The following is a 23,047-nucleotide window of genomic DNA, read 5'->3' as shown; positions in this document are numbered from 1 at the left end:
TACTGGGACATGGCACCCAGTTAGGTATCATCATTCACTGATGGTTTAAGAGGCTTCGTGTTTTCTAACTGCTTAACACATACCTCAAAGGTAAGACGGAAAATCCTTAACTTGCTCTTCTCAGGGGGCTGACAAGCCTATGACTGGAATAAAAAAAAAGGAGAATTTCAAAAAATAAATTCAGGGAAAGAAAATAAGTCACTGGATCTAAATTATTTGGTTTGTGTGAAAGTAATTGCAGTTTTTGCCATTATTTTCATAGACAAAAATCACAATGACTTTTCCACCAACCTAATAATTCCATTTTCTAGTAATGCTTCATTCCATTTGTTACTTTAAGAATTCCATCCCTAAAATAGTCTTGACTACCAGGAAAGGTTAGGAAGTCTTAATCATCTGTTAAAAAGTGATGGCGACATTTATCGCTTTGGCTTTCAGCAACTACATTTCCCCAGGGCATATTAGTCGGCTGGTCGTTCATTAGCTTCCTGTGCTATTAATCATTTATCTCTTATGACTACACATGACTCAAGCTATTAATACAATTTTCTACAATTTTTACTATCTATTTAAAAGATAGTTTGGAAGTATTCATGAGGGCTGAAGCAGACTGAAAAAAAAGATTTTTCTGGAACTGCATTTCCCGGTCTCTACCTTTGCCATGTGTAGATCATCAAAGTTTGGTCCGACTCCTGAGTGTGGCCCACAAGGCCTGGTGACAAATCACTTTCAACATGTACCTTCTTGATAGAAAGTTCAGATCTTGGAGTTGGCCAGTACCGTAGAGCCAAAATATGGGGAAGTTCAAAAGACAAGGAAGTCTTATCTTAGACGTCTTGGTCACAATGTACCCTCATAAAGTAAAACTTAATTTATAACATGGAACAGGCTTTAAGATGCCATGGAAATAATAGCAGTCTGAAAAATAGAGATCTTGCATCTTGCTACTGACACTGCTTTGCCTGGAATCATGAAAAGTGAGAAATGAAATTGTTTTCTTCTTCTTTTTTTTTTTTTTTTTTTTTGCACATTAAGGCAGGCAACACTAATCTTAAGCAAATTTTTGGAACCAAAACCAAGTTTTTTTAAAAAAAATTAATGTTAATAAATTTCAATAAGAAAAGACTGGATAAATGCTTCTAGCTGGGATCATAGAATCAGAGTAGCCTTAAGATGGAAGGGAATTTACAAGCTGGATGGTCTACTCCTCTGCTTTAGAGTTATAAAAATGGAAGCCTGTAAAAAGGGGCTTATTCACAGTCATCCAGCTAATTACAGAGAAGCAGAGTCATGCGGTGAGGTGGCCAGGGAGGCCTAGAGGTCCTTGAGTGACAGCCATCTGCTTTCCCTCATCCCAATCAAGCCGACTCTGATTCTAATGGAATGTCTTTGCACACATTTTTTTTTTTTCTTTTGAGATGGAGTCTCACTCTGTCAACCAGGCTGGAGTGCTGTGGTGCGATCTCGGCTCACTTCTACCTCCACATCCAGGGTTCAAGCAATTCTCGTGCCTCAGCCTCCCGAGTAACTGGGATTACAGGCAAGCACCAGCCACCACGTACAGCTAATTTTTTGTATTTTTAGTAGAGATGGGGTTTCGCCATGTTGGACAGGCTGGTCTTAAATTCCTGACTTCAGGTGATCCGCCCACCTCCACCTCCCAAAGTGCTGGGATTACAGGCATGAGCCACCACGCCCAGCCTTTTGCACACATTTAATTAAAGTTTAAGTTAATTAAATTGGTATTTATATTAATCAATTATAAATAAAATTATCTGAGAAAAGATTGCTTCTGTTCATGTAATACATATGTTCCTGAAAACCTGTGAGGTTAATTTTTTAAAATAAAATATATTTTGGACACTTTGCTCTCTTCCTATTACTGTTGGGAGTATTCAAGAGAGCTAACTACTTTCCTTCTTGAACAGCTCTCATCTTGCTTTCTAGAAACCACATTCTTCTCATTTTCCTCTGCTCTTACCCACCACTCCTTCTCTGCCTCCTTTGCTGCCTTCTTCACATCCTCTATGCAACAAGTGTGACACACCTGAGGCTCACTCCAGGGCCCCTTTCCCTCTCCTTCACCTCCTCTCCCCTCCCCTCCTCCTCTCCACTCCCCGCCTCCTCTCCACTCTCCACCTCCCCTCCTCTCCCCTCCTCCCTCCCCTCCTCTCCCCTCCCCTCCTCTCCCCTCCCCTTCTCTCCCCTCCCCTTCTCTCCCCTCTCCTCCACTCCTATCCCCTGCCTTCCCCTCCACTCCTATCCCCTGCCTTCCCCTCCTTTTCCCTCTCCTCTCCTTCCCTCCCTTCCTCTCTCCTCCCACCTTCCAGCAGTAATGTCCACCTGGCTCATGACTTCCACACACTGTAATGACTCCCAAATATGTCTCTAACCCACACATCTTCCATCCCAAACTGTCAGCTTGACATCTCCACCTGAGTGTCTAATAAGTCTTAAACTTAACACAATCAAAGCCCTGCTCCACCATTTCTTCCCTCCACCAAGTCTTCCTCACCTCCATTAATGGCCCCACCCACCCAGGTGCTTGGGCCCAAAATCTGGGAGAAATGTTCTTGACTTTTCTTTCCACTCCATCCCTATGTCCAACCCATCAGCAAGTCTTCTTGGTCCCACTTCCAAACCTGTCCCCATCTCTAAACCTCACCTCTTCAGTCCAAGCTACCTACACCTCTCACCTGGTCTGCAGTGAAGGCCTCTTGACCTGTCTCTTCTGCTCTGCCCCACTGACATCCTCACCTATTTATAGCTGGGGCAACCTTTCAAACACTAACTCAGATCATGTCACTCTCTTATCTAAAACACCTGGATGAGTTCATCTTTCTATACACATAAACTCCAGCCCCCTCACCATAGCCTACACATGAGGCTTGGCTTGGTCTTTTTGCTTCCACTCTGCTTCACCCTCTGACCACGCTGACATCTTTTCTGTTCATCACATGTACCGAAGGCTTTCAGCCTCAGGACCTATTTTTCCCTGCCTGAAATCGTTCCCCTAGTTCTTCAAATAACTGTGCCATTCTTATTCTTCAGGTTCTGGCTCCCCACACACACACACAGACACACAAACAGGTCTCTCCTTTCTGCTTTGGCTATTGGCCTCCCCAGTTGCTTGCCACCATGTCACCCTGTTTATATCTGTCACAGCGTTGCATGTCCCACAACCTGTAATTGTGCTGTTTGTATCTTTGTGTACTTCCTTATATTTCCCCTTACAGAATATAAGCTCCACCAGGGCCCAGACATTGTCACCACCAAATCCCCAATGCCTAGCAGAGCTCCCGACACATAGTAGGCCCTCAAGATATTACTGTTTAATTAATGAAGTAGTGGATTTGAATGTGCTTATGAATTTCCTTTAAAAGAATGCTAATGGGAAATAATTGAAGAATGATGGAATCACTCTCACACATACTCATTCATCTTTGGGTGTGTGGGTAACAATTTCAGTCTTCCTGCTTTGCATTGATGAGAAAAACACATGTGCCTTCCAGCCATACTATCCATTTATTTATGGAATATTTGCATGAATCAAATTCCGGCCCAAGAAACTTGTATATCCCTTGGAGTTCATCATAACAAAATCTGGCCTACAACAGACAAGGTTTTTTCTTTTTTTATTGTTGTTATTACATTCTTTTTTTTAATTTTTTTTATTATGCTTTAAGTTCTAGGGTACATGTGCACAATGTGCAGGTTTGTTACATATGTATACAGGTGCCATGTTGGTGTGCTGCACCCATTAACTCGTCATTTACATTAGGTATATCTCCTAATGCTATCCCTCCCCCCTCCCTCTACCCCACAACAGGCCCCGGTGTGTGATGTTCCCCTTCCTGTGTCCAAGTGTTCTCATTGTTCAATTCCCACCTATGAGTGAGAACATGCAGTGTTTGGTTTTTTGTCCTTGTGATAGTTTGCTGAGAATGATGGTTTCCAGCTTCATCCATGTGCCTACAAAGGACATGAACTCATCGTTTTTTATGGCTGCATAGTATTCCATGGTGTATATGTGCCACATTTTAAAAGCAATGGCAACAAAAGCCAGACAAGGTTTTTAAAGAATTTGTTCCTGCCAGTCCTGCATTCAACAAAGACATATTGTACATCTGGGGCCATTATTTTCATATGACAAGTGCTATACAAGGCTCCAGAGAGAGAAAGGTGAGGAGGATATAGTCACTGCCCTTGGGGAATCCATCCCGGGTGGACATGTGTAAACTGGGGAACAAGAAAGACAATAGAGTGAGGTCAGGGCTGATGCAAAGGAGATAGCTTGTATCCCACAAGGCTAGTATTTGGTGGTGATTTTGTTTCGTCTTGTGTTTATTTCATCACTTTCTCTGATGAACTTTCTGACTTCTTTGAAGGCCTCTTTCTCCTTATCACCTCCAAATGTGTTTTCCAAGGCCCTGCTCCCAGACTTCTATTCTCTTTCAACATGTTCCACGCCACCACATCCACCCCTTCAAGGCTCTGACACCCACCGTGTGATGACTCCGATCCGGCTCTTGTCCCAAACTTCTCAGCCAAGGCTCATCCCTCTTCCTCCACCTCCCTCTCAACTCTTCCTTTGGGGATCTCTGGGCACCTCAGCTTCTATGTGTCTCGCCTAGAGCAGCTCCTTCTCTAATTTTCCTGTCCCTGAAGATGCCTACACAAAAATCCCAGTCACTTCAGCTTGAAACCTTGGGTTCTCTTTGACAGTTCCCCCTTGGCCACCATCCTAGTCCAGGCGTTCTCATCAATATTAACTTCTCAACCTCATTTCCAAGTCTCGTCGACTCCCCTTGTCCCCTAAACACACCACACTCCTGATCGCCTCCTCATCATTCCCCCAGGGCATTCACCACTTCCTGTTCTGTTTCTGTGATGCCTTCCCTGCACCCCTTTCCAATTCTTGCCACTCCACACATCCCAAGGTAAAGTCCATGCCCTACGAAGCCTTTCTTATTCCTTTTGGCCACCATTTCTTTTTCAACTTCTGTGAAAATTACCTTATTTATAACAGTCATTTGGTACTTAACTATATCTTGGCTTCCAATTGCACTTTTTAATATCTTATTCCTCACACATAAATTTGAAGTTCTTAGGGGGAAAGCACTCTGTTTTTTACCTGTCTTCTGTCTCATGGTGCCTAGCACAGTGCAATAACACCCCACACTTAGCGAACAATACCTGTGCATTAATGAATGAGTGCTGGGTTCTGAAATTCTGCAGTGTGGGCCCTAAGCAGTGGCTCATCTCCCCAGAGGTATTAACAGTGGAGCCCGCGCCGCCCACCCCCCCCGCCCTCCACCAACCAGCAAAGCTCACAATGACAAAGTCCACAGGGTGGAGCAAGTCAGAAGTGGACATTGCATGAGTGCGCGAGCAGATGTTGAATGTTGGGTACCGGCAGGTCAGCCCAAGAAGATTCACAGAAGGCGGTCCTGGACGTGGAAGCTCCAAAGGGAAGGGCACTTTACTCACCTTTTAGTGTCTCTAATGTCAGGTCTTAGCCTCTGGGGTACAATTTCCACCTTCTTCTCCCATCCTCATGAACTCTCTCTCTCTCTCGTCTCTTTTCTTTCTCTTTTTGCCCTTCTGTAGTGGACATCTCTTTTTTGGCCAGCCTACCATTGCATTCACCCTTCTTTTATTAAGGGCACCCCAATTTTCTCTGGTGACAATCCTTCCCCCACTCTCAGTCCATGTGGTTTGGGTGGAATTGACTTCTCACACAGCTCTAGAGGAGGACATGAAATCTGGTCCTCACAGCCTGCCCCCACCCCAGCTATGGTGACAAGTTCAGAGATGCAGATGAATCCCAATGTGAGCCAGAGAATCACACCACGTTCTGTATTCAAACTTATGGGGAAAAGAAGCTCTCATTTCCTTTTCACTAGTTTTGGAATTTTTAAGGATGAAAACATTGATCCGCAAGCCAATATGTTGCCTTTGAAATGTGGAATCTCTTTGAGAGGGGGGAAAGAATCACTGAGAGATGGAGCGAGACAGTGGGTCTCCAGGATATATTTTGAGTAGCCGGATCCAGTTATGCCTGAAGCTAGCACATTTTCCAATTATGTGAGCCAAAAATTCAATTGTTTGCTTAAGTTGTTGTGAGTCAAGTTTTCAGTCACTTGCAACCTACCTTCCTAAACTGAAAGTGTTCATGGTAAATGTAGAGATGAAGCCCAACTGCTCTATTTACATAGTACAAAGCCAAGAACTGGACAGAGTGAGGGACTCTGATGTGATCACACACGTAAGTTGTAGCAAAGACCACCCTAAATCCAGGGGGCTTTGCTGTCCCAGAGCTGTAGTTTTTCTGCCACAAAATGCAACATTACATTAAGATGTGGTTTTGCTTATACAGATGTTTCATTTCCCCAACTAGAGCGTAGCATCTAAGAGGGTGGGGTGAGAGCTGTGTCCTGTATTTTTGCTATTCCCTGTAACTCTGCATAGTGTCTTGTACATGGGAAATGTACAAACAGTATTTGCTAACACACCCATGAGTTTCAGGTGGCATTTTGTTCTATGTTATTTTTATTTTTGTACATGCAAGATGAAATGTGTGACTTTCAGGGTTTTTACTACTGGAAAAATACAGGAGCATACTTTCAGTGACTCTAATGATTTCCTGCAGATTTCAGTTTTTTCATCTTAGTCAAGCAATAACTTTTATAAAGTAGGCATTACATGAAGACACTGTGGGAATTTGTTAAGCAATAGTCCTGTTTCTGCTCTTAGAAATTTATTAACTAATGGGGCGAGGGGAGGCTATGCACAAACACGACAGAAATCCTAACATTTTTGCTTTCTGTATGTGGAAGAAAGTATCTGTCCAAAAATCAACTATAATTTGGGGGTTTTAGCTAAATTACACTACATAAATAAAATACTGTGAATTCTCCCTGCAGAAAGAAAAATCAAGCAAGTGTTCAGCATTTAGAAAATAAACATTTATGTGCTTTTGTTATTTTAATTACTATTGTATGACTATAAGAGAATCTGAAATACTTGTAGTCTTAATATCATATAATATAATATTTTCCCCAAAGTATTTCTAAATGGAAATTTTATTAAATGCAAATTACACAGCATAATATAGTTGCTGTGATTCTCACAGCAATCAATGAGCTTTTTGCTTTCTGTTTAAGGTGTTTTAGTTTCTTAGGGCTGTCATAACAAAGTGTCACAAACTGGTGGCTTAAGACAACAGAAATCTATTGTCTTACAGTTCTGGAGGAGAGAAGTTGAAAATCAAGGACCAGCCTGAGCAACATAGCAAGACCCCAGTCTTGAACTCCTGATCTCAAATGATCTGCCTGCCTCAGCCTCCCAAAGTGCTGGGATTACAGGTGTAAGCTACCACGCCCAGCCAAGACCCCAGTCTCTTTTTTTTTTTTTTTTTTTTGAGACAGAGTCTCACTCTGTTGCCCAGGCCAGAGGGCAGTGGTGCGATCTCTGCTCACTGCAAGCTCCACCTCCTGCAAGACCCCAGTCCCTACAAAAAAATTGTTTGGAAAATTAGCCAGGTGTGGTGATGCATGCCTGTAGTCCCAGCTACTTGTGTGGCGGAGGGCTGAGGCTGGAGGATCACCTGAGCCCAGGAGTTCAAGGCTGCAGTGAGCTATGACTGTACCACTGCACTCCAGCCTGGATGACAGTGAGACTCAGTCTCAAAAAAAAAAAGTCCAAAATCAAGGTGTTGGCAGGACTGTGCTCCCTCTGAAACCTGCAGGGGAAAATTCTTTCTCTCCTCTTCCTGGCTTCCTGTGGTTGCTGGCAGTCCTTGGGGTTGCTGCATTCCCTGTAGCATGCCCATCTCTGCCTCCATTGCCACATGGCCTTCTCCCTGTGTGCCTGTAACTTCATATCGCATATCCCCCTTCTTCTACGGACATCCATACAACCATTCTGTTTTTCACTTTCAGTACAGTATTCAATAAATTACATGAGATATTCAACACTTCATTATAAAATAGGCTTTGCGTTAGATGATTTTGCCCATCTATACACTAATACAAGTGTTCTGAGCATGTTTAAGGTAGGCTAGGCTAAGTGATGACATTCAGTAAATTAGGTGTGTTCAATGCATTTCCAGCTTAATGATATTTTCAACTTATGATGAGTTTATCGGATGTAACCCCATCGTATTGTAAGTTGAGGAGCATCCTGCAGTATAGAATCTCATCCCACCATTCTTTCTACTAACTAGCAGGCTGATGTTGGGTGAGATATTGTCACTTTCCAGGACCGGCACTTCCTAATCTATAGAATGAAGAAGTTGGTCTAAGTGATTTGTCTCTTCTGGTCCCCCTTGTCCATTTACACATTCTCCATCTTTCTTTTTTTTTTTTTGAGATGGAGTCTCGCTCTTTTTGCCCAGGCTGGACTGCAGTGGTGCTATCTCAGCTCACTGCAAGCTCCGCCTCCCGGGTTCACGCCATTCTCCTGCCTCAGCCTCCCGAGTAGCTGGGACTACAGGCGCCCGCCACCGTGCCCGGCTAATTTTTGTTTTTGTATTTTTAGTAAAGACAGGGTTTCACCGTGTTAGCCAGGATGGTCTCAATCTCCTGGCTTCGTGATTCACCCGCCTCAGCCTCCCAAAGTGCTGGGTTTACAGGCGTGAGCCACCGTGCCTGGCCCACATTCTCCATCTTTCATACTTTTCCAGTTGCTGCAATTAAGCTCATAGCATTACAACTTCAGATTTTACAGAATTTTAAGACCTGGGAGCACCATAAAAGTTCATAAACTCTTGGTCTGCCGATAGAGCCCATCACAGAAGGAAAGTGGGTGGGAGAGGCAGAAGGTCTCCCACCTTTCAAGGGGAGTGGGACACTGTTGGCTTGAGGACTGGACAATTCTTTGCTGTGTGGGACTGTCCCATGCAGTGCAGGATTTTTATTATCCCTAGGCTGGGCTCCAATCCCCACTCCACCACTCATTATGGCCACTCAAATACTCCCACACACATTGCCAACTGCCCTATCGGTGGGCAACATCATGACTTTGAGAACCAAAATCCAAGAGATGTAAAAAGTAGATGTAGCTCAGTTGACTAGAGGAACCTATTACACATCACCTGTTATAATTTATGATTACTAAATATTTACAACCATACAAAAAGCCCTCCCACCTGTCTTGTGCCTTCTCTTCACCCAGATCGTGTCTTCTCACTCTTCCTTCCCAGATAGTTTCCTCCTTCTCCCCTCTGGGCCTCCAAGCATGCATCCTTCCAGAAATGGCCTGAGGTCACGGGAATGTTCCTTCCTTCCCCACTGCTGCTGTTGCTGGTAATTATCCCAGCCACCTTCCTAAGTAGCCATCCACCTGAGGAAGGAGAAAAGGAGTGACACTAGGGATAGCACCATCTATGTCAAATCAAAACCTGGCTATGTCCAAATCTAAATAATCAATAGGTGTCTACACTGGTAGTGATGTTGAAAAGTAAAAAGACACTTCTGCCTCTCAGCTGTCTATCTTTCACCTGGAGCCATAAACTGTATCTCTTCCTTAACTAGGCATTTCCTGTGCTCAATAACTCAGCACCCTTGAACAGCACTTATCTCTACAATGAGCATTGCACATCAAATTGCCCTGCCCCTTGTGACCTCTGAGATGTCACTACTCAGGGGTCCCTGCAGGACGTGGTTAATGACACAGAGGTGGGGCACAGAGGACGTGGCCTTGAGAAGTCTGGGCTGGCAAAAGAGACAGAGGATAATAAAACAAAAACTCAACACTAAAGAAAAAATAATAGTGAGTGTTCGAAGCAGTGGTCATTAACCTACGTCTTCTCTTCTCCCTCATTCTGCTGTCAATTCCCGGAGGAGAGTTTGTCTTGCCCACCACTATATTTCCACACCCGGCACCCTGTGTGGCACCCAATAGTCTCCAGTCTCATTGACATCTTTTATTTTCTCCAATTCACAAAGCTCTTTCCTATTTTGAGCCTTAGCACAAGCTAAGAACATCCAATTTGGAGCACTTTCTCTTTTTAAATGATGAACTCCTTCTTTTAATTCACAGCTTCAGTGTGAGCTCCTTGAAGAGCCCTTTCTCCATTTAAAGCAAAGTACACACGCACACACGTGTGCACATACACACATACCCTTATGTGCACACACATACCCTTATGTGCACACACACACGGGTTAGTCTTTATTCTAGCGTCCTGCTTATCTTCTCCATAGCCCATATGAAGTTTATAATTATTTATTTGTTTGTTTCTTGTATAGAAATTTGACTGCAAGTTCTAGGAAGGGAAAATCCATATCTATCCTGTCCGTCTTTCCAACAATTAGCACATCCAAGGCACTCAACAGATAATGGTTTAAAGAACAAAATAATAAATATATAAAATCAGAATTTAATAAACCTATACAAAATTTTACTTCTATGTTACATAGGAAATTAGCTTTAAATAAAAGTGGCATCTTAGACCAATAGTGGAAAAGTGCATTATCCAGTAACTGTCTAGGATTGACTGAATAACAAAAACTAAGCTGACTCCCTTTGATATAGTTTGGATGTTTGTCCCCTCCCTATCTCCTGTTGAAATGTAATTCTCAATAGTGGATGTTGGACCTGGCAGGAGGCGTTGATTCATGGGGGTGGATCCCTCATGAATGGCTCGGTGCCATCCCTTTGGTGATAAGAGAGCTCTTGCTCTGTGTTCACACATGATCTGGTTGTTGAGAAATGTGTGGCACCTCTGCACTTCCTCTCTTGCTCCTGCTCTTGCCATGAGACATACTGGTTCTCCATTGCTTTCCGCCATAATTGCAAGCTCCCTGAGGCCCTCCAGAAAGGAAGCACCATGCTTCCTATACAGCCTGCAGAACCATATGCCAAAATAAAACCCCTTTTCCTTATAAATTACCCAGCCTCCGGTTCTTTCTTTATAGCCATGAAAGAACAGCCTAACACACCCTTCCTTCCTTAATGTATATCAAAATCAATTCCAAATGAATCAAAGATATAAGCCTTTAAAAATTAAGCCATTAAAAGAACTTGGAGGAACACTTATGCAAGAAGATTTAAGCATCTTAATGCAGAAATGCTTTTTCTAAGCAAGTCAAAGAATAAAAGACTGATATATCTGAATACATCAGAGCTAATACTTTCTTCACATATATACCCTCAAAACAAACAAAGACAAAAGATAACAAACTGGGGAAAAATAATTGTTACACTTCACAAAGGCCTAGATTTTATTATAAATAAAGTGTTTTACAAACAAATAATGAAAATACTAATAACTCAAAAGAAAAATAAAGACCACAAACAAGCAAACCACAGAAAAAAAATACACAAATGGCTTTAAAGAAATGGGATATACAATTTCCAGGATATCAAATGAAAGAAATGTAAATTTAATAAAACACCATATTTTTATCTTTGAAGTTGGCAGAAATGAAAAAGTTTGACAATATTTAGTGTTAGCCAATATGTAGGGAAAATCACACTGGTATATTCATATAGTGGGAGTGAAATTTTCATTTTTTTAAAGTAAGCCTCATGGATCAGCTGGTCTTTGAGAGTGGTCCAGCATTTTATGTCAGTGTGGAGGACAACTTGGCAACAGCTATCGGAATTTTCAGTGCACATAGTCTTTAGCCAGCAATTCTATTCTAAGGTTTTATTCTACAGATAACAAAGCACAGCAAAGATGTGTATGAGATATTCATTCAAAAGACCAAAAACAATCTAAATGACCTTCAATGGTGGACTGATGAAATAAGGTTTGGTTCATATCCATAACAGATGACTACATAGCCACTGAAAAAAAAATATGCCAGTGTCATATATCTCTTTTGTATATGAAATATACAACCCATGAGACCACTATATTAAGTGAAATAAGCAAGGCACAAAAAGACAAATATCACATGTTCTCCCTTATATGTGGGAGCTAAAAAATTGATCACAAGAAGGTAGAGAGTGGATAGATTGAGACAAGAGACTGGAAAGGGTGAGTTGTGGGGGAAGAGGAGAAGTGGGTTAAAGGGTACAAACACACACTAAGATGGAAGGAATAAATTCAATGCTGGATAGTAGAGTACAGTGGCTGTACTCAACAGAAATCTATTGTACTCAGGGAAACACTCTCAATACCCTGACTTGATCACTACTCATTATATACATGTAACAAAATGTCTTATGTACCACATAAGTTTGTACAAATAAAAAAAGAAACATGTTGTAATAACCTTCTCAGAAAAAAAAAGGAAAGAAAAGAAACATGCAAGGCGTGGAACAGAATACATTGTACAAGCCCATTTGGTGAGGAAGAAAAGACAAGTTGATAAAGATAAACAGAGAGGTAAGTAACTAGACAGACAGACGGACATAGCTGAATATGCATGGACCACTTCAGGAAGGACTCACAGAAAACCTCTGGGGGAAGGAATAAGGAGATCAGTAGGCTGAATTTTCACGGGACCTTTATGTATTATTAGAAACAAATTTACCACCTGCACATATTACTTTTTAAATTCAAAACTCAGTAAAATTTTTTAAATGATCTAGTGTAATGCAATGTAGCCTTCAAAAAATTCTCTGTAATAATAATAATAATAACAATGTCAGTAAAAAATAGTAAGATTTTTCTATTTGGTTAATGTTTTCATTATTAAAAGGCATAATATTTTAAATGAACACCCAGAATATGAAAGAATAACTCAACAATTCAGAAGTGAGACAGGTTTAGTCTTTTAGGTGGGAAGAAGCTATTCAACTTTAAAAGCCTAAACTTTATTTATTAAGAAGTATATTATTTTAAAAACATGGGTACCAAGGAAACCTGGGCAGTCTAAGTTTATCTGTAGCTAGAGCCACTCCCTAGCCATCCCCAACAACATAGTCAAATTCAGTGCCAAAAGTTACTTATTAAACACGAGAGATATTATGCCCGGGGGAAAACTGTTGTAAACTTTGCCTGTAGGAGGACTGATCTCTTAATGAAATACAGAAAAACCATCTCAGAAAAAGGAAAATGGGCAATCGTCATGTAAGTACTCATTGCCTTTGGGAATTGGTTTTAATTTTGGTTAGCATGTGGAAGAATTTAAACTATAAAATCATGACTGATACTTGTATACTTTATCACTATGGTTACCCTTTAATATTGGTTTTAGCAACAGCATACCATGCTTTTAAAATGCATTGAGTGTGCAGTGGCTCACGCCTGTACTCCCAGCACTTTGCAAGGCCAGGGTGCGCGGATTACTTGAGGTCAGGAGTTTGAGACCAGCCTGGCCAACATGGTGAAACACTGTCTCTACTAAAAAAATTTAAAAAAATTAAAAAAAATTAAAAAAAAAAAAGCTAGGTGTGGTGGCACGTGACTGTAGTCCCAGCTACTCAGGAGGCTGAGGCAGGAGAATCATTTGAACCCGGGAGGCGGAGGTTGCAATAAGCCGAGATTGCACCACTGCACTCCAGCCTGGACTGCAAGAGTGAAAGTCCATCTCAAAAAAAAAAAAACCATTGGGGATATATTTTTCCCTCATTGGCCAAAAATCTCTTAAGAGGGGCTAAAGAGAAAGCAGTATGTAAAATAAGGCAGTAAATAGTGCCCTGCAGAGAGCAAATGGTTAATATGTATCTGTAGAATGTATAACTAAAGCTGTTAGTTTGTAGCAAATTTGTATAAAACTTCATAAACTAAGCCCATTCAGAGTTATGTGGGAAAGATAGGTTCATGTTGCAGATGTTAATAGACCAAGGTAAATACTCCTGTAAGTCCATACAACTTGCATTGCAAGGTGAAAATATTCCATTATTATTTCTAAACATCCAGATATTTGCAAATATCCATGGAATGGACTTAATATTTTACATTTCTTTTGAAATGTGTAGGCTCCTGAATAGTGTGTCTCTATAAATAGTTAATGACTAAAAACTGACTAAAACACTACCTTTTGGAACCAACTACACACAAGACAGATCAGAGTTGAATCTTGAATATTTTTTACATTGAAGTATATCTAAAGCTATTCCAATACAAATCTTAATAAGGTTCTGTTTACTTGCTGTAACTTTCCACAGCAAGAATGATATATTTCATGCACACTATAAGCAGAGAATAAAACTCCAAAACTTTCTGTAATCTGTTACTTTGTCTATAAGGTTTTTCCTTCACTATATATTAAAGCTGCACTCAGATGTTTACAAACTTACAAATATATTCTTAGGAAAGGCATTGTTTTTCAAATCATCTAAAAATAGCATTTTCATACCAGCAGAGATTATGAGCCATCCGTTCAGTGTATCTTTCAGAGAAACTGAAGCCTATTTTTCAAATACTTCTGATAGATGCAGAGGACCCCAGGAATAATCAATGGACCCTGCATTCACAGCTTAGGAGGATAATTTTGTCTTTGAAAGTCAACCAGTGGGCAGCTGGCCTTTAGGAGTGGACCAGCATTTTTATGTATTTTTTTTAATCCTCAGAGCCAGTCGTACACCCTCTCAGAAGGCAGTCAACAGTTGCCTAAAGGGGACTCCCAACCCTCGACAGTCGTGCAGCCTCTCAGCCACCCATCACGGAATGGAGAGCCAGAGGCCCCACAGCCTGTAAGCACTGTATTTTCCCTCCAAATCATAGGTATGACCCCTGCTCTGTCATGGGGCCAATATGAGCCCCCAGTGACCTGTCATGTTGGACCCTCCACCAGCCACCAGCCATCATCAGGTGTGACTTCCAAGCAGGGAAATCTTTCCCTGCAAAAAGTTTGTTACTGTATTTACAAGTAATGTAAAAATGAACTCTTCTAGGGGCTTAGTTTCTGTTCCCAACAGTGTCTCATTAACAACTCCTTGAAATCAAGTGCATGAGGCTACACCAGGACCACTATGACATTTCAGAAAATAGTAAAGGAACTTAACATGTGCACAAAGAATGAATACATGTAAAAAAGTAAATACAAAATCTTTTTAAAGAACAAAAAACTATCCCAGTAATGGCTTAACTTATTTGCATAAGAAAGTTACTTGAATACGTACAAACAAAACTAGAATGCTGGTGGTTTTGAAACAACTACACAACGAAAACAAATATATAAATTAAATGATAATGTTATAAATCAATGCTGTTTAAATGTATGTCATCAACATAGTGTAATAGACAATGTTATTTTGTTGAGATTAAATGGCTGTGCTCAACATGAAATGGTCCCAATGGCTATAATGCTGGGTTTTTGTTTTGTTTTGTTTTACTTGGTTTTTGTTTTGGTTTGGTTTGTTTTCTGAATCTCAGCAAATCTAAAATATGATGTGGTATGTGACTTCTGAGTTCTTTTATCATATTTCTCTATTGAACCTACTGAGACACTTTTGTTTGTAAGGCTCCTTGTAATGCCGTGGGACCGTCTCTCAGCTCACACACATAGTGTTTCTATTAAATCTCCCTCTGTTCACTCTTCTTTCATCATTAGCCTGCAATAATTGAAGTATGGCTGTTTGGCATGTAAACAATCGTAAATACAAACACAAATGCAGACATTGAAATCATGAGCCAGGAGTTGGTCATCTTGATGATCTAGTATGCTTTATATTAATTTTTAAGTTATTATCAGCATGAAATACAAAAGACTCCTAGAAAAGTTTTTATTCCCTCAAGAATATGTCCACAGACCAGGGCCCATAGATAATTGACAACTATTATTGCAGAGCCAGTAGAATATTGGCCAGGAAATTGCATTTTCAAGGTACTATCATCTGAAATCCTAACCAATCCTGAAACGAAAATTACTTTTGTGCTATCCTCAATTCTTTTGCCACTATTAATGATTTTTTTGAACCAAAGAGCTAGTGTTTGTAACTAACCTATTTGGAGCAGCAGTAACCAAGATACTGGGTCATTATCATTTGCCAAATCACACAATGTGCAAAGAATTTCCTTATCCTGGAGGACATGTCCTTGTGTCCAGTGAGCTTTGCAGATAGAGTGTACACAGAGAGAAAGATCAGATCAGTGGAAAAATCTGCTTAGGTTTAGCTAGATGACTCTTCTATTGTCTGGGTTGTTTTCATAAGAATCACTATCTAGGGAAAAATACGGAGATGAGATCAATATTAAGATTACTTTACCACGGGAGTGTGGCTATAGGATATGCGCAGAATGACAGAGGGAGGGAGACCTAGTAGAGCCATTGATAAATGTGGAAATAATCACAAACTCAAATGGACTATGATTTCTGGGAAATTACTTGCAAGGCTAATGAACAAGCAATAGAAAGGACTACAGCCCTGCTACTCAAAGTATGGTCCCTAGATTTGTAGCAGCATCCACATTGCGTGGGCACTTGTTAGAAATGCAGATGTTCAGCCCACTCAGATCTATTAAATCATAGTCTGCATTTTAACAGACTCTTCAAGTGATTTTCAAGCACATTAAAATCTTAGAAGCACTGGACTATGGAACGTGTTGTCAAACTTGCCTGCATTGAGATCACCTGAGGAGTTCTAAAAGCCACCGATGCCTGGGTCCCAGCCCTAGAGTCCGAATTAATTGGTCTGGTGGTTGTCCTGCGCATCAGGGTTTGTAAGTGCTTCCCAGGTGGCTTTAATATGCAGCAGAGTTTGAGAAACACTGGAGTGTAGAATATGGCTAACCTTACAAGAAGAGCTCTGCACACTGGGGACAAAGGCAGATGGTCATTGCACATGCTCATAACTGAAAACCGATTTGTAAATGTTAGAACATCTGTTCAGCGGTCTGCCACGTTGTTTGTGAACATGCCAAGTTTATGACTTGCTTGTGCCAATATTTAGCCAACATAAATATTGTCTCCAGTGGAGAATAGTTTGGGACTTGTGGCAGGTGAACACCAAGCAAGCTCAGATGAAGGTGGACCAAGAACATCCAAAAGCTGCATGACAAGTGGGGAAATAGGTCCAGATTCCTGAGAAAAGAAGAGAGGCTCTGGAGGCAGGTAAAATATGGCTGAGAATTTGAAATTATAATAAGTATGGTCTTAACCAAGGGTGTGCATTAAACTGTGATCCCAAATCCAGAAGACCCATGATCAAGCCCTAGCAGAAAAGAGTCTAGATCATTTCAAAAGACTTAAATAAATAAATAAAATCCTTATTTATTTATTTATTTATTTAAGATCCTCTTAAATAAATCAGATCAGGAAATATTACTTTTTTTTGAGACAGGGTCTTTCTCTGTTGCCCAGGCTGGAGTGCAGTGGCACAATTATGGCTCACTGCAGCCTCAACCTCCCTGGTTCGAGCAATCTTTTTACCTCAGACCTCCAAGTATGTGGGACTACAGGCATATGCCATCATGCCCAGCTAATTTTTTGTAAAGACAGGTCATCCTATGTTGCCCAGGCTGGTCCCAAACTCCTGGGCTCAAGCGATCCTCCCACCTCAGCCTCCCAAAGTTCTGGGATTACAGGTGTGAGCCACTGCACTTGACCTCAGGAAATCTATTATCCCAGAAAGTTAGTCCTTCAGAGTGCCACTGCAGAAGTGTAGGAGGAAGTGAAAAGGGCCTCTGATGTCAAAGCATGACATGCACCAATGCATACCTTCTTCATTTAAAGACAAGTGTCTGAAGGGTAGCTACATTTTAGGTACAATTATGCAATCTTGGCCTTTTAGATATTTTGTCTATGGTGGATACAAAAAAAAACAAAACAGCCATTGTAAGGAGGTGGTAAGAAGTCGGCAGAGGACAGATACACTGACAGAAGGAAGAACATGTTAAATGAAACCTCAACACAAGAATTCTAGAGCCGCAGGAGTCTGGGGCCACTTGGTGCAGGCGAGAGAATCCTGCATGTCCCAGCAGCGTGAGCCTACCTCCCAGTGCTACAGCCACAGCAACAGGAACCAAAACTAAAACTTCCAGTGGTGATGGTTGTAACTGGAAGTTTAAATGAGACCTTCTGAAATGTTAATGATAATAACTGACATTTATAAAGTGCTTACTAGACTGTGAGCTGTTTTGAGGGTGTGAACAGTGACCCTGGAAGTTTGAGTCCTTCACGCCACCAAGCACTTCACATGTGTTACGTCATTTGGTCTTCACAACAATCGTATCAGGGAGATACTATTATTAGTCCCCTTTTAAATATGGGGAAAGTAAGGCAAAGAGAGTTTAGGTAAATTGTTCCTAGTTGGACAGCTAGTAAGAGGTCAAGCACGGATTTGGATTTAGGCACAAATTTTTAACACTATGCCTTGGGTTCAATAAAGCTTCTTTTTACGCCAAATAGAAGATTAACCTATTGGGATTTCTGAAACTGTTGAACTGAATCATCACCTCATCATCTCTTTAGCCCCTTCCCTGAGCTTTCTCCATCCCCTGCCCCCCAAGCTGGATTGAATGCTCTTCCTTAAGGCTTCCAGAGTTCTCTCTGTGTTAACTATTACTCCACTCCCATGTAGTTTTAGAACCATCTGGGTTTTTTGTTTTTGTTTTGTGTTTTGAGACAGGGTCTCGCTCTGTTGCAAAGGCTGGAGTGCAATGTCACAATCACTGCTCACTGCAGCCTCAGCATCTCGGGGTTCTCCTACCTCAGCACCCACATACCCCCAAGTAGCTGGGACCACAGGCGAGCATGACAACGCCCAGCTACTTTTTAATTTTTTGTAGAGATGGGGGGTCTTCCTATGTTGCTCAGGCTGGTCTAGAACTCCAGGGCTCAAGAATCCTCCAACCTTAGCCTCCCAAAGTGCTGGGATTACAGGTGCAAGCCACTGTGCCCAACAGATCCACCTGTTTTGTATACCTGCCTCACACTAGACTGATGGTTTCCTGAAGGTAGAATTGTATTTTGTTCACCTATATACCCTCATCACCAACACAATGCCTGCAGCACGGTAGATGCTTAATAAAATTTGGATAAATTCATCAATGCATTTATTACATTTTCTAAATAAATCTTAAACAAATCAGTGTTTTGCCCAGTTGGAGTTCAAATTCTTATATCTATTTACATTCCCAGACCAATTCATGTACAAGGCCCTGGCATCTGTATATTTTTAAACTCCCCAAATGATTGTAATGTATCCAAAGTTGAGAGCCATAAGTCTAACGTCAGGTATTCTAGTGCAGTAGTTTTCAAATGAGGTCTCCCAGGCCCGCATCATTGGTATAATCTAGGATCTTGCTAGGAATGCAAATTCTGGAGCCCCACCCCAGATCTACAGAATCAGAAACTCTGGAGATGGGATCCAGCAATCTGCATCTGAACAAGCCTTCCACGTGAAACTGATACGTGTTCAAGTTTGAGAATGACAGTTGAAGCATAAGCCTTTCCCATGCCCAGGCTGGGGCTATGCCTCAGCATTGACTATGGGGAACTCCCACCATTCAACCTGCAGAGATGCCCAGATGATGGCATTGAAACCCGGGTTAGCACCACACCTTCCTCCCCAGGCTTCTCACCCTGAATGCAGCCTGGAGAACTCCCCCATTCCGCTCCTTTCCCCACCCCACCCAGGCTTCCCTCTCTCCCTTCTGCCATGTAAGATGTGATTTTGCTCCTCCTTTACCTTCTGCCATGACTGTGAAGCCTCCCCAACCATGTGGAGCTGTGAGTCCATGAAACTTCTTTCCTTTATAAATTACCCAGTCTGGGGTATGTGTTTATTAGCAGCTTGAAAATGAGCTAATACAGACAGCAATCATTGGATTTAGGAAATACTCTAAATCCAGGATGATTTCATTTTGAGATCCTTAACTAATTACATCTACAAAGACTCTCTTTCCAAATAAGGTGAATTCTGCAGCTGTAAGTAGACATGAGTTGGGTGAGGGGGTGGGGGTGATACTGTTCAACCTACGACACTAAGGAAATTAGATTTTATTTCCTTAGGCTAGCAGTGATTTTAAACTTCAGCACATTAGAGTTCCTTGGAAGGCTTACTTAAATGGAGAGTTGGGTCGAACCCCCAGAATGTTGATTCAGTAAACACTCTAAGGTGGAGCCTCAGAGTCTGCATTTCTGAGTTCCCTGGTGATGTTGATACTGCTGGTCTAGGAACTACACTTTGAGAACTGCTGCCTTAGGCATAGGGAAGCCCAAGTCAGAATCAGACAAGGGAGTAACAACTTGAGTGCTGCTTTTAGCCAGACTATGCTGGAAGCTAGCGGAGAAGGGCTTGGAGAGAAACATGACCAGAGGCAAGTCAAGCACTTGAGAAGCAGTGGCTCTGGAGAGAAATGAAGACCCTCTGCCACCCTCCGCCCTCATCAGCTAAAATAGCAACAATGGAATTGGGGAGAAGAAGGTAGATCAGAGTCAAACGAACATAACTTGCTAAGTGGGTGTGGGAAGTGAGGGAAAGGAAGATGACAGAGTGACTCCAGGTCTCTTGTCTAGTTCGTGTGCACAGGTGGATGGTGGCACATCCCAGAGATGTAAGGCAGTGACAAATTGAATTTGGTTTGGGGATCTATAGAGTTTGAGATATCTTTGGGAAGTGTGAGTTCACAGTTGTTTTTGTTTGTTTGTTGGACAACTAGTATGTGTTTTATCGAAAGTAGCACACCACAGGACTCACTTTGGCTTAAATAACAAAGACATTTAATTGTCAATTCTAACAAGAGCTCTGAATTAAGCCGATTCCAGTGTTGGTTCAGCAGTTCAGTACATCATTAGGGACCCAAGCTATGTCTGCCTTTCTGTCCCACCACTCTGGATGTATTAGCAATGTCTCCCTGCCTAGGTGCAAGATAACGGTCATGTGTTCAAGTTAATGATCTCTCAAGATAGTCACAAGCAAGAAGGAAGCAGATAGAGGGAAAAAAATACCTTCTTCCTTATGTACAACTCCCCTATCAGGGAGGAAAATCTTTCTGCAAAGATCCAAGCAGCAGACATCCCTTTCTATCTCACTGGCCAGAACTGGTCAAAAGCCCAACCCAAGACTGGCAAAGAGGAAGAGGAGAGCTTTGAGTCATAATTCATCCCTGAGGCTGAACAAATCATCTTCTCAGTTCTCTCTCTCTTCTTTCTACACGTTGACCTCTTTCTCTCCTACTGAAAATAAGCTTTTTTCTTTTTCTGGTGTGGGAAGCAAAAGGGGCTGGTGAGAGGGAGGCATGCCCATAGATAGTTCAGGCACCAAGAGAACTCCATGGCCTCACATAGCTCCAGATTAGCAGCCTCAAGGAAAATCTCTTCTTTCTCTAAGTATCTATAAGATGTCAGGGAAGAATTCTGGTTGGCTTGGGTCATGTACCTACCCTGTGAATAATCATAGTAAGTAAGGTTGGCCTTATCTTTATCATCACTGCTTTCTTATAACTATTATATTTATTAATATACTACTGCTATACTACTACCACTACTGACACTAATACTACTAGATGGACTGAAATAGAAAGAGGATGCAAACTTGAAAATCAGAGAGAAAGGGAGAAAATAATTCTCTTTCCAAATAATGGGGACTTGGATGGTTGTAGTAGGAATGAAAAGGAAGATAAAATGTTAAAGATAATTTTAAAGAAAGAATAGACTAAAAATTAATTAACTAAAAGAATTAATTTTTTTGGATGCAATGCATAAACTCTTCTACCAAGGGAAAGAATAACATTCATTGTTTTGATACTGATTGAGACAGAAATTTGCTCAAAGCAAATTTAGCCATTTTACCTTGTTTCCTTTTCAGCAAATCAGAACTTGTCCACATACTATTGACTGCACCCTGCTACACAGCACATTTGATGCCATGAAGGCCCCGCTCAGCCCCCAATATTTTCACTTTTCAATTCCATCTGCCCACTTATCATTGACTCTTGAGGATTCCAGAGTACACTTGCTACCTTTTTTCCTGCAAGTAATGAATCCCAAGTTCATACTCTCATTGAATTGGCAAAAGACGACCTTTGGCAATATAAGAAGGAAATGGATCATTCTTTTCTAATGAGAAACGTGCTTCATTTTTCATAACTCCTGAAGGCATGGTTCCTTTCACGGTTGAGAAATAGCCATCATCTCCCCACAACCACTTTATCCTCCAAGTTCTCGTTTGTTGATGAAATACAGTGGTAATTGGATATCTGGAAGTTTAGCACTCTTCAGAGGTCTCCAACTCCCCAAACAATCTGTGGACAACCTCAAAGCAGACAGTCATTTTCCCCAGGACACAAAATCTTGTTTCCAGATAATGAATGTTATTCTGCCTCTACTAGAAACTCCAAGTTCTCCAGCCCAACACAGCACTCAAGGGCCCCTAAGAATGAGACAACAGAGAGATGTCACTTGGGCACGTCACCCTGCCAGTGTAGGCTGGGATGTACACAACAATCTTGATGCAGACAAAGAAGCAGGAGGTGACAACAGGCTTCTCACTTTGAACTGATCTCAGCTCACACTTTCCTCCTAGTTACCTTATCCCAGCACTCATCTTTCAGATTTGTCATCTGGGTTTCTTTGCAAAAAAATTAAAGAAAGTAAGACATCATGGTCCATTTCTATTCTTCCCTTTTAAGTTACCACAGCACTTTGCCCTTGGTGACTGGAGGCCTTGCTTTAGTCAGTACCTGTGTGCTGTTTACCACCAGAGGCTTGGCCTTCTCCACACTTTTTAAAGAGACCCGTTGACAGAATTGTTACAACCATTCAGCCAGGGTTGTGGACCCTTGGCACATTAGTCCTTGGCACTGCTGACATTTGGGCCCAGGTAATTATTTGTGTGTGTGTGGGCGGGGGGAGGGGGGCTGTCTGTTCTGTGCATTACTGAAGGATGTTTAGCAGAATCCTGGCCGCTATCACTAGATATTCCAGTAATACTCCCCTACTCGTGCCAACTGAAAATGTCTCCAGACATTGCCAATTGTCTCCTGGGAGACAAAAATCGCTCCTGGCTTATTGAGAACCACCGCTTAAATGGGAAAACAAGGCTCCAGGGCAGACGTCCTCAGAATGTCTTTATGTCACTGGATCTCCACCAGAAATCACCATTCCTGCCCTTCTGGCCCAGGCACGTCCCTACACTGATTTCTTCTCTTATAACAGAGAAAAGTCAGCTTCTCTTGAAGATTGACCCTTGTCCTCCTGTT

The 23,047-nt window shown here is 41.6% G+C and overlaps 1 protein-coding gene across 1 annotated transcript in view; it reads left to right on the top strand.

Moving 5' to 3' along the window:
* Positions 1 to 12,973: 12,973 nt before the first annotated feature.
* The window catches only part of ANXA13 (annexin A13), a 56,799-nt gene continuing 46,725 nt past the window's right edge, over positions 12,974 to 23,047 (top strand). The window contains exons 1-2 of the mRNA XM_054498418.2: positions 12,974 to 13,027; positions 14,473 to 14,595. Coding sequence (XP_054354393.2) covers positions 13,013 to 13,027; positions 14,473 to 14,595 — 138 coding nt within the window. The 5' untranslated portion in view covers positions 12,974 to 13,012. The remainder of the gene's footprint in view (positions 13,028 to 14,472; positions 14,596 to 23,047) is intronic.

Source organism: Pongo pygmaeus, chromosome 7 (genome assembly GCF_028885625.2).
Source record: "Pongo pygmaeus isolate AG05252 chromosome 7, NHGRI_mPonPyg2-v2.0_pri, whole genome shotgun sequence".
Classification (NCBI taxonomy): Eukaryota; Metazoa; Chordata; class Mammalia; order Primates; family Hominidae; genus Pongo; species Pongo pygmaeus.
The sequence above is the reverse complement of the archived record's forward strand: the minus strand, read 5'-3'. Positions and strand labels throughout refer to the sequence as shown.